Source organism: Oryza sativa, chromosome 9, assembly GCF_034140825.1.
Source record: "Oryza sativa Japonica Group chromosome 9, ASM3414082v1".
NCBI lineage: Eukaryota > Viridiplantae > Streptophyta > Magnoliopsida > Poales > Poaceae > Oryza > Oryza sativa.
Window position 1 is genome coordinate 8,786,908 of NC_089043.1, and position 11,648 is coordinate 8,798,555.

The window sequence follows — 11,648 nt, forward strand, 5'->3', positions numbered from 1 at the left end:
AGTCAGTATCACACTGCACTGAGGCCTAATCTGAGGTATGTTTCCATTGACCAGTTCCATCTGTTGTGTGTCATATGCTTGTGCCCACTTTTACTTCTATCATGATTAAGGTCAAAATTAAGGTCGAAATTTTTTTGAACAATGTTAGTATATTTTAGATCTTCAGGTGTGGCATGCTATCTGCCATGGTGCATGTGCACTTAAGTCAGCACACCACCTGAAAGGCTGCTGTCTACAAATCTAAAATATTATATCAAACGAAAAATCTGAATAGCATCTATCATCTTGTTTTTTTAGGCAGACAGACAACATTGCATTGCTTAGATAGACATGTAAACAAAATAATCATCTTCCATTTAACATACATGATGGAGATAATTGCTTGTAGGTCCTACTGATAATGGAAGAAGAAGGATTCTATACTAATTTGATGAATGAGGGGAACGATTCCTTAGATTGGGATAGTTTGAGTACGATGCCTGTGGAGGATGATATGAGTAACCAGCTTGATGAGAATGGCATGAGTAGCGAGCCTGTCACGCAACAGTTCCCCACTATTGAGAGGACTACCGTGGCTAGACCAAATCAAAAAAGATCGAAGAATTTTAGTGAACAAGAAGATAAGATACTTGTGTCGGCGTGGTTGCATGTAAGTTTGGATCCAGTGCTAGGCACAAATCAAACTCGTGCTGCATATTGGACTAGAATATACGAGCACTTATACAAAACGAGTAAATCCACACCAGATCGCAGCCAGAATTCACTTATGCATCGTTGGAAAACTATACAAGAGAATGTCAACAAGTTTTGTGGATATCTGAGCCAGATTGAGGGTAGAAGACAAAGCGGGGTTAGTATACACGACAAGGTACTACATAGTTATGTAGCTTGTGTTTTTATGTTAGTTTATAAATAAAAGATATGATGTTTGCTAACCACATTCACTTGACTTGACATGTGCAGATTGCTCAGGCCATTGTTGTATTTAAGGAGTTGGAAGATAAGCCCTTCCAATTCCTGCACTGTTGGACTCTCTTGAGGTCACAATCCAAGTGGCATGATAAGATGAAGCAAATAACATCCCAAAAACCCTGTGCCACCAAAAAACAGAAGGCAAGCACAGATGGTTTGGGAAAAGCTATACCCACAAATGATGATACTACCAATCATGTTGATGAAGATAATGAACCTACAGAGACCGAAGAGCCGAAGATCAAATACCTTGCTGCATGATCAACTGATCCATGTGAGTGCATATTCAATTTCAGTTTGAATGATAGGTTACTGAATCCATATTTTCGACAGTGATCAGTCAAAAAAATCACTTGCAGTACTAGCTAGCTTCAATTATTGTTTACAGTACAAACATATAGGTAGCTTCAAATATTGTACATTACTAATTAAAATAGACTAGAAAACTTGGCAGCTCTATACTCTGTACATGTATTATGGTTAATTCGAACTCCATCTTATTGCTATCAACAGGGAAGCCACCTCGCTGAGACCTTCGTACATGTGAAGAAGCAACTGAACAAATTGTGACCAGATCAGAGAATGGGAGGGAAAGAGATGGCAATCGTAGCTGCAGTTTAGATCAGTGGTTTGTTAGAAATTTATCTAGATTTACTAAGTCTGCAATGCAAACTATTTATATTCAGAATTGTGTCTTTTTGTTTTGTCCGAAGTTGGTGTTAGTAGATGGGTACTTCCCTTATCATGCCCTTGGTGTTAGTCTGTGTAATGAATCAGACTTTATGAGAGCCTGATGTTGCTATTGACCTGTGGTAATCTGTATTGTCTCTCACTGAGAGCCTGATGTTTGATTGTTTCCTGGCATGATTGAAAAGCTTCTGGGGCCTCTACCTCATCTGTGGCTTTTCATGATTGACAGGAAGACCACATGACATATTTATCACTGCCAGCCGACATATTCAACAAAATGCATAAAGGAAGTGCACTTTTATTAATTCTCCTGTACTATTCTTAAACCGAACAGTACACCATTTATTCAATACATGAAGAACAAATTAAAATGATTTTGCAAATCCTCACATATGTATACTATTTATTACATGGAATTCAAACATATAAATAAAACCTCAATATTTATCAGGATAATGTTGCCACAAGTGCTCCACTAGGTCTTCACGTAGCTGATAGTGAGTTTCGTCGTCCCTTATTTTTTTGTGCATCTGGATAAAATCATCAAGATCAGGTATTTCATCGTGGGACACTCTGACATTTTCTCCTCCCTCTGGGAACCGTTCTTCCCAATCAACTTCTCCCTCATCTTCAATAATCATGTTATGCATGATAACACAAGCTTTCATGATGTATCCCAGAGTCTTTTCATCCCAATGTCGAGCTGGCCCTCGAACAATGGCAAATCGAGCTTGCAGAACCCCAAAAGCTCGTTCGACATCCTTCCTTACTGCTTCCTGTGCTTTGGCAAAATATTTCCTCTTGTTGCCATGTGGTTCTGGTATGGTCTTCACAAATGTGGCCCAAGAAGGATATATGCCATCAGCAAGATAATATCCCATCATATAATCGTGTCCATTTATACTATAGTTCACTTCAGGAGCCTTGCCTTCAGCTAGCTTTGCAAATAGCGGGGATCGATGAAGTACATTGATATCGTTATGAGACCCAGGCATACCAAAAAAAGCGTGCCAAATCCAGAGATCCTTTGAAGCAACGGCTTCTAAAATTATTGTAGGCTCGTGCACGTGCCCTTGGTACATACCGTGCAATTCTGTAGGGCAGTTCTTCCACTTCCAATGCATGCAATCTATGGAGCCTAACATACCGGGGAAACCTCTGTCCTCCCCAAGTTCAAGTAATCGAGTTGTATCGTTCTCATTGGGTGATCTTAAGTATTCATGTTCAAAAACTTGTACAACTGCTTTCACAAACCTTCTCAGGCTCTCTATAGCGGTACTTTCTGCAATACCGAGATATTCATCCAAAGCATCTGCTGCTATACCATAAGCCAACTGACGCATTGCTGCAGTGACCTTTTGGTGACAACTGAACCCAATTAAACCAGCTGCATTTCTCTTCTGCACAAAATAGTCATCGTGATCCTCTATTGCATTCATTATGCGGAGAAACAGAGGCCTGCTCATTCTATTCCTGCGAATCATAACTAATGAGACATGCATATCTATGCATATAACAAAAATAAATTATATAAAATTTACTTATACAAACCTGCGCCTGAATAAAACTGGGCCATAGGTAGGATTATTGGAAAAGTAGTCTTGGTATAATCTCAAGTGCCGTGCTTCTCTGTTGCGATCAATCACTTCATGTCCCATGACTGACCCACCATGTCTTGGTGCATTGACAGAGTGCCAATAGCTATGGACGATTTGTGCCGTGGCAAAAAAAAAATCATCGTCATCGTCAGACGATGATTCATCCACGAGCTGTTGAAACGAGGAGCGAGGTCGACTCATCTTGGATCAAATCAACTGCCAAACCATTATTCATCACAATAAATTAAGTTTTTCCCCTTGCGACGTTGTCAGATCAAATTAAAAAAAATGTGATTGGCCTTCCGTTTTTCCAAATATTTATTCATCATATCAAATTAAGTTTTTTTTCCATCAAGACATTGTCAGATCAGAAACATAAAAAAAGGAAATAGAACAAAGTAAAAAACTTGGTTGCTAGCAAAATTTTGCTACTCACGCACTGCACAAGAGCTTGTGCCTGTCACCAATCGTTGCTGCTTGCTGCAGTTGCCTGATTAAGTGAGGTGCTAACGTCGCCGGCCCTGACAGAGGAAGAGCTCTGATTGAGTGAAGTGCTAACGCCGCCGGCGCTGACAGAGGAAGAGCTCTATGTGCGTCTATAGCACTGTGTCCTTCGATCAATTTCGTATATCGCTGCGTCTGATATATAACCTCGCCAACGGTATCAGTTGCGATCTCGCGCGCGACTAGGATGAGCAGCCATCTCCTTCCGTCCGCGTGCGTCGCGTCGACCATGCCCATTCCCCTCCGCATCCGCACGCCGCGATCTCCTCCTCGCCTCTCACGCGCGACGCGATCTCCCCCTCCGCTCTCGCCTGTGATTTTAACGAGCAGGTAGAAAATTAGTTGGGAAGGGCCCACTAATGATGATGTGGAAAAATTTTAAATTTTTGGGAACCAAATTTTAGTCATCTATTGGAGAAGAGGGTGTATTTTAGGCTAAATATGTTTTTGGCTGTCCCCAATACAGGATTTTTGGGAGTTTAATTTTAGTCATCTATTGGAGATGCTCTTAGAGGTCTAGAAGTTGGTGGTTATGCAGGAAAACTCTTAGGTTGCTCTTTCTTCTTCCATCATCTTTTATGTGGTGTATTTGAGGTTTCAATTATGTTAGTTCTGCTGTTTCAATGGACATGAGTTTTATCCTGATGAAAAAAGAAAGACCATTTCCTAGCCAATCAAACTTATGTACAATCAGTTAAACAGTAGAGGTTCAATAACATGGTAGCATGTCTTGATTAGCATCATGTAGATTTCCTAAATATCGTGATTGAAGATTTGAAATGACGCACTGCTCTGTATCAGCATCACAATTTTTTTTGTAGTATAATATCTTTGCAAATTTCTCATGGGGAATGGAAAGTACATGAATAAGCCTTTCTGAGAAGAGCATTGCAGATAAAGTTTAAGTGTGACCATCACAGAATGCCACATTTTAGGCATTACCAAACGACATACTTCTATTAACAATGTTTTATTAAAACAATCATGTCTCAACAAAGCGTCAGTCTAATCTCACAGTATTGTGCACAATAGGTTGAATAGCTTGCGCTCTTGTTCGTTACTGTGAGGCACTGTTCACTTGCAAGAAAGCCAACCTATTGAAAATACACTAAAAGTTGAAGAATGAAACTGAGTTACTACAATTATTCCCGCAATTCATGTGTAACACCTACATAGATGCTGAGTTACTACAATTATTCCCGCAATTCATGTGTAACACCTACATAGATGCTGAGTTACTACAATTATTCCCGCAATTCATGTGTAACACCTACATAGATGCTGAGTTACTACAATTATTCCCACGAATCAGAGTCCTCCCACCCCTACCATGCACAGCGCGTAACCCACATACAGAAAAAAAAAATTCAACCATTCAAAAACTGATCCTAAAAAAACATCTAAACAGCCAGATTAAGCCTAGATCCTGTTGTAACGCAGGGCATCGAACTATTTATATATTAAAAAAACCGTATTGTGGTTTTGTTAAACTCAAAAGAAGCCTTAATACTATGAATGACAGAAACCAGATTTAGACAACAACTAGAAACGGAATTAAGCAGAAAAATCAGAATGAAGCTTTAACATATTTCTTCTGTTGTAGTCCACCATATTAAATGGCCCGGCGAAAGTCCTATACATACTAATAGCAAGTTTAATAGTATAACCCACTACTAGCTCTAAATCATCTATAACTAATGTAATAGCCAATTCATATAATAGTTGCTTATTATACTATTATACCTGGTCCCACCTGTCATACACACATTACGTCTTAGAGTCCGTGCTGCAGCTGGCTACAGATCTATGGCCCACTGCTCTTCTGAGCAGGTACAATAGCAGGCTATAAGCCAGCTATAAACATATTTTAAAGAGATAAAGGAAGAGAGATAGAAGAGGCGGGCTATAGATCTGTAGCCAGCTGCAGCACGGACTCCAAGACGTAATGTGTGTATGACAGGTGGGACCAGATATAATAGTATAGTAAGCAACTATTGTATAAATTGGCTATTTACATTGGCTATAGATGATTTGGAGCTAGTAGTGGGCTATACTATTAAACTTACTCTAAGGGTGTGTTTAGTTCACGCTAAAATTGGAAGTTTGGTTGAAATTGGAGCGATGTCACGGAAAAGTTGGAAGTTTGTGTGTGTAGGAAAGTTTTGATGTGATGAAAAAGTTAGAAGTTTGAAGAAAAATTTTGGAACTAAACTCGGCCTAAATTGCAAAATTTTGTGATGACCAGTTCCATGTATTTTAAAAGCTGTCCTTTCACCTCCTACTATCTCGTTTCATCAATCCACAAAACAAATATAGTGCTTAGCATGTAACCACGTACAATCAATAATCTAAGCTAGCCAAAAAGCACTCATCAATGGAAATAACTAGAATCAGTTCAGCAACAAGAGTGTAATTTCGCATAACTTGGAACTACCTACAATGTCGAAACATGAGAGAAATGCCAACAATCATTTATAGCGCAAGCTAATTTAGACGTTTTTGAATCTGAAAACATGGAAAGGAGATATAATCCAAATTACCAGAAGTTCAGTCAGAGCCAGCATCCACCGGAGCAGAGAAGTAGGGCAAGATGGGGTGGCCGTACTGCATTTCATCCTCAGTTGCCAGGTTCTCCAGCTTGCCGGTGTTGAGGTCGTAAGAGAAGATGCCATAGCCTAAGGTGCCAATGAACACCTTCCCGGTGCGGCCGGCGTCGATGTCACGCAGCCACAGATTGAAGTGGCGGAGGAAGCTGTTCTTGGGAATCCATGGCACACCGTCGAGCACCTCCCGTATGCGCACGCGCCTCTCCACCACCCACCCGTTGTCGCTGCCGTCGCCGCTCCCCCGCACGCACAGCAGCAGCTCCTGCCTCTCCACCGAGCCGACGCAGAGCCGCCCGTCCTCCGGCATCTCGCCGATGCGGCACTTGTGCGTGTTCGACGTGCCGTCGAACATCATGGCCGGCACGCGCAGGAAGGAGAACTCCAGCGTGGCCGTGTCGAGGGCGAGCGCGCAGGGGTTGTAGCAGATGTGCCAGTATAGGCTCCCCGCGGCGCGCACGGCAAGGTACTCCAGCCAGTGGGGGTCGAACTCGATGGCGACGCCCCGCGACCGCGGCAGCGCGCGCCAGCGGCACTCGCCGTCGCGGTACGTGGCGACCCAGGCGCGCGGGCGGTCGACGTCGACGGCGACGCAGACGGCCTCGAACCGCAGCCCGCCGTCGGCGGCGTCCGCCTGGCGCGAGAGGAGCGCGGCGCCGAAGATCCTCCCGCCGGCGTACTCGTCCGCCGGCGGCGGCGGGAAGAGCGCGTGGCGGCGGGACACGGGGTCGCAGACGAGGAAGAGGCGGGGGTTGAAGTACTCGCACTTATGGTGGCGGAGGAGGAGGAGGCCGTGGTGGGAGTCGTAGAGCGAGAAGTGGGAGAGGTCGGGAACGAAGTCGAGGGAGAGGCGCGGCGAGGAGGAGGAGGCGGTGAGGGGATGGAAGACGGGGACGGTGAGCTTCTCCATCTCCGGCGGCGCGGTAGCAAGGCTTACCGGAGGGACCACCATTGGTTGGTGGAAGTGGCCGAGGAGGGGAGGGAGGACGGACGCGGAGGAGGAGTGGGAGAGTAGGCGGCGCGAGAGGCGCCGGCAAGCCAGGGCGGCGCCGCGGCTGGCCACCGTCGCCATCATCGCCGGCGGCGGCGGAGGAAGGGTGGGGATTGGAGTATTGCTCTCTTTGGTTTTTGCTGCTCTGCTTTGATTCTCTCCTTTTGCGCGCGATTAGAGGATGGTTTTGTCAGAGTTAGAGCAGAGCAGTGAAGACGGAAGATAGTGGGGAAATAGCTAGGTGCACACAGGACTTGTCACTTTCTATTTGAGGGTTAATTCCGGGTCAATTTCTTTTGGTTTGTCCAGCACTCCAACTGAGGTTCCAATTCAATTTCTGCAAGAGGCAGAACTAGAATATATATTCGGGCATGGCAATTCCAGTTCTTGTTTTGTTGACAAGAATCTACCCATCGAGCACCCAATGCCAAAAAAAAAAGAAAAAAGAATTAGTCAGTCAAATGTTCCAGTTGACCAACGAGTAAAACACCAAGATATATATCACTGTGAGCAGTAGTACCTGGTCAGTCTGAGCGTCCGATAAAATTTTGTATGATCGGTAGACCAATCAGTAGTATTTTCGTGTTTGTTGTCGTGGAATCTTTGAGCATGAAAATGTCTCATTTTTCCTACAAGAAACAAAATGTTACTACAGTTACACTGTATAAAAAATAAAAGAATAAAAATGTGAGCGAGCATATCTGTTTAGATCCTATTGTTAGAACTTCCCATTTACGGTTAATTATTTTTTAAGTGCAAGGGACATAGCTCACATCGAGTTGTTTGTGATTACTCAGAAGGTTTCGCTACTAAAACCGACACGAAAAGCACAGAAAGCCATGTCAAAACGGAGAGTACTTGATAAAGGGGAGGATAAATCATCCTTCTCCCTCTCAAGAGAAAAAATAATAGAAAAAATAATAAGCAAAAGAGTTAGAATAATAAATAGTAGGTCAGGAGCATTACAACCATATTGGAGTACCACCTTTCCTACTAATTTAGTAGAACATAGGTGTTCTAGGCGGTTCATTGGAATTTCCCATCTTTTCTAGCTCTGCTGCTAGAAAGGGCTGAAATTTTCACAATTTGACCCTTTACAAAAACTTTTTTTACAAATGAACCGCTGCCAAAACTTATTTCAAAAATAACTCTTTTGGTCAGCGCCAAATCACCTGGCGCTGAACTTAGACACCTCAGCGCCATGTCAACTGGCACTGAATGCCGTGCCACCGCGGATAGGAGACTAAGTCAGCGTGCCAACACATATTCAGCGCCACGCTATTTGGCGCTGAGGTGTCTAAGTTCAGCACCAAGGGTTATTTTTAAAATAAGTTTTGGTGACGGTTTATTTGTAAAAATAGTTTTTGCAAAGGATCAAATTGTGAAAATTTTTGAAGAAAGGGAGACTTTTTTTTTGTGGCGTGGGTGTTTCCAACTAAAAACAAATTCGAACACGAAATTCCATGACAAAAAAAAAGGTTAGGCCAATAGTGACTTCATCAATTTTCAAATATATCGGCTCAGTTTTTAAATATGCTCATAGATGATAGACGGCAAACGTGTTTATGTGTATATGTAATCGCCCGTGTTAAATAAAAAAGATGCACGGTGCATGCTGATGGACCAATTTAACCGGTCCAAAAGGGTGGACATCCATTTTCTTTTTAGATCGTAGCAATTGGATTATCGCGGGCATGCCTTTTAAACGGCTAAACAGCGTAATTCTTCACAAAGACTTTCTACATGAAAGTTTCTTAAAAATTTCAAGTGAATTCAGTTTTTAAGTTTTTAATAGTTAATATTTAATTAATCACATGCTAATTACAAAGCTTCTCCTTTTCCGAAGACAGTCCTATATTTGGCTGATAAGCTGTCTCTAATCTTATCCCCCTTGATTTCTATGGAAAAATATAAGAAATTTAGATAATTTTAATCCTATTGAAAAAAATCCTATAAAGACATATGAAACAAAGGATCGAATCATATCCTTACCTTTGAAATTTCTATAGAATGGACAATTCTATAAAAGATTTTAAAGAGAAGTTAACAAGAGCTTCAACTTATTGGAAAATTTTCTTTGAATCTATTTCTCTTATCTTATTCCTGCGTTTTCGCACAACCGAATCAAATGTTTTGTAGTCCTTCATTTTGCACTTGCATTGCGATCAAAATCCCATGTATTTCCTATTCATTTTTTTCAGTCCTGCGTTACAAATAATCCCTAGTTGCAATTTTAGTTTTTGGAATGCGGGACTTTTAGGGCTTATTTGATTGAAGGTAAATAAAAGGATTTTTGGAGGGTTGCAATTCTTAGGAAAAAAATTACCATAGCACCTTTTGGGTCCAGGGAATATGATTGAAAATTTTCTGTGGATTGCAATTCCTATATCACATTTCGTAGGAAATTTAGTATGAGCTCACACTTGATGTTTTATTTTCCTTTCCTAAGTCGAACGCACATTCTCTCTTTATGTATCTACTCTCTCTCACTTCCACAAGTGCAAAAATTTGTGTTTCAATTCCTATGAACCATCCAAAATCATTACCTCTAGCTTTCCTTTATCTTGAAATCATGTAGTATTACATAGCATGTATTTTGTGTTTTTTCTTTTGTTTTAAAAATCTTACGTTTCAAAGCAGCCAGAAATCTCCATAAATTTCCTTTGTCTTAGAGATAATCCAAGAAATATCATTGACAAGCGTCTAAATTAAAGAAATTCCATCGACAAGTGTGAGTTCTTAGAAATGCCAGGAGCTCACACTTATCGATGGTATTTCTTGGATTTGGATGCTTGTCAATAGTATTTCTTGGATTATCTCATATACTTAAATTACACTAGAAAAATGCCCATGTGTTGCAACGGGTAAAAACGTTTTTCCAATGATATATTAAGAACTAAACAATAATTTGAAATATTATGATCATTATACATTATAATTGAAAAAGTTAATGAAAATTCTAATATTGGGATTGCTATAGATTATAATTAAAAAAGTTACTGAAAATCTTTCTTGGGTTTTGGCCCGAAAGCCTTCCTTACTTTTCAGCCCTAGGCCAGTCCGCTACCTCCCTCCGTTTGGCCTACTTGCTTCGACCCAGCCACGAGTGAAGCCGTTTTTTAGCCCTAGGCCAGTAAGCTACCTCCCTTCGTTTGGCCTGCTTCCTTTGACCCATCAAATCCAGCCGAATTTTTCTCGATCACCCAAAATTGGTTGAGGGTTTTTGATCCACTTGCCTCTTTCTGTTTTACCCAAAATTAGAGCGTAAAACTCGGGATAAAAACAATCGGGGAAGATCGTCGTCATCATTGGCAACCGTTAGATTAAATTCGGCGAAATAAAGCCCGGAAAATCATGGAGAAAATGACGAGGGAGAGGAGTGGGAATCGATTTTTTTTTACAATCAAATTGGAGTGAAAACACACGATAGATATAGCGCCGGCGCGGCGCCAGGGTTCAACTCAGTAGACGTGCGGCGAATAGATCGGATTAAAAAACCGGATGAGAAAAACCAAAATCGCATAGGATAAAAAACCGGAGACAAAAAATTGATGGAAAAAAAAATCAAAAGCACCCGGTGTAAAAAACCGGACGAAAAAACCGAATAGCGCGTGCGCAGGGGAAAAAAACCTCTTTCGCGTGAAAAAAAAAGTCGCCGGTGAAAAAAAAAACCAAACGGACTTTTTTTAACTGGAGAGACTTTTTTTTCTTTTTTGACTGGAGTCGGACGATTTTTTTTTACTGACGACAGAAGCTCTTTTTTATCTTTTTTTTAGTCGGACATTTTTTTTGACCTTTTTAGTCGGACTTTTTTTTTCTTTTTTACCGACTATGGAAATTCTTGTTCTTTTAAGTAGAGATAGAGATAGAGATTAAAACTGAAACATAAAATTAAAACTGATTCAAACACGAATGACATACTAAAATACCGGTAAAAACATCTTCAATTTTTATAACAGTAGATATTTAGCACTAAGAGACTCCATTGGCAACTTTTTCAGCTTTGGCCAAACATGCATCGGGCGGAGTTCACAATATTGTTTTGGATCATAATATGAACCGGATGGCTAATTTTGAGTGAAATTCAATAAATCAGATGACAGAAGTTCAGGTTTTGAATTCTGATATTGGTTTCCAAAATTTCACCAAAGTTCACTACAACTTCATACTATTCCATAAACTAGGAAGATAGCCCGCGTATTTGCGTGGGGATGCGCATTAGTTTGTTTCAAAAATAATTCTAACAAAACAAATTAAAATTAAAGTAACGTATTTTCTATTTTGAATTGA

General features: G+C 41.1%; 3 protein-coding genes across 4 annotated transcripts; 1 reads left to right on the plus strand and 2 right to left on the minus strand.

Moving 5' to 3' along the window:
* The first annotated feature begins 323 nt into the window (after positions 1-323).
* On the plus strand, positions 324-1,233 carry LOC107278819 (glutathione S-transferase T3). Its single transcript, XM_066304279.1, has 2 exons — positions 324-868; positions 964-1,233. Exons 1-2 carry the CDS (start codon positions 401-403, stop codon positions 1,231-1,233), a joined length of 738 nt encoding a protein of 245 aa, XP_066160376.1. The 5' UTR covers positions 324-400.
* A 713-nt stretch (positions 1,234-1,946) lies between these two features.
* On the minus strand, positions 1,947-3,837 carry LOC107278801 (protein ALP1-like). Of its 2 annotated transcripts, none has more exons than XM_015755466.3 (3): positions 3,697-3,837; positions 3,214-3,476; positions 1,947-3,135 (listed from the first exon to the last, which is right to left on the minus strand). In XM_015755466.3, exons 2-3 carry the CDS (start codon positions 3,459-3,461, stop codon positions 2,100-2,102), a joined length of 1,284 nt encoding a protein of 427 aa, XP_015610952.1. In that variant the 5' UTR covers positions 3,462-3,476; positions 3,697-3,837; the 3' UTR covers positions 1,947-2,099. The 2 variants fall into 2 exon arrangements, with proteins under 2 accessions (XP_015610952.1, XP_015610954.1); XM_015755468.3 differs by having other exon boundaries at positions 3,701-3,819.
* A 129-nt stretch (positions 3,838-3,966) lies between these two features.
* Positions 3,967-7,521, minus strand: LOC136351825 (uncharacterized). The gene is made up of 2 exons (XM_066304226.1): positions 6,305-7,521; positions 3,967-4,075 (listed from the first exon to the last, which is right to left on the minus strand). The coding sequence occupies exon 1, from the start codon at positions 7,440-7,442 to the stop codon at positions 6,312-6,314; it is 1,131 nt and encodes a 376-aa protein (XP_066160323.1). The 5' UTR covers positions 7,443-7,521; the 3' UTR covers positions 3,967-4,075; positions 6,305-6,311.
* Between the last annotated feature and the right edge of the window lie 4,127 nt (positions 7,522-11,648).

What these genes read in the sequence shown, in the direction of transcription:
- LOC136351825 (XM_066304226.1), bottom strand. Translation starts at nt 7,442, where the DNA reads ATGATGGCGACGGTGGCCAGCCGCGGCGCCGCCCTGGCTTGCCGGCGC.
- LOC107278801 (XM_015755466.3), bottom strand. Translation starts at nt 3,461, where the DNA reads ATGAGTCGACCTCGCTCCTCGTTTCAACAGCTCGTGGATGAATCATCG. An exon ending in CCAGTTTTATTCAGGCGCAG is followed by an intron (nt 3,136 to 3,213) that starts GTTTGTATAAGT and finishes TATGATTCGCAG; the next exon opens with GAATAGAATGAGCAGGCCTC.
- LOC107278819 (XM_066304279.1), top strand. Translation starts at nt 401, where the DNA reads ATGGAAGAAGAAGGATTCTATACTAATTTGATGAATGAGGGGAACGAT. An exon ending in GGGTTAGTATACACGACAAG is followed by an intron (nt 869 to 963) that starts GTACTACATAGT and finishes TGACATGTGCAG; the next exon opens with ATTGCTCAGGCCATTGTTGT.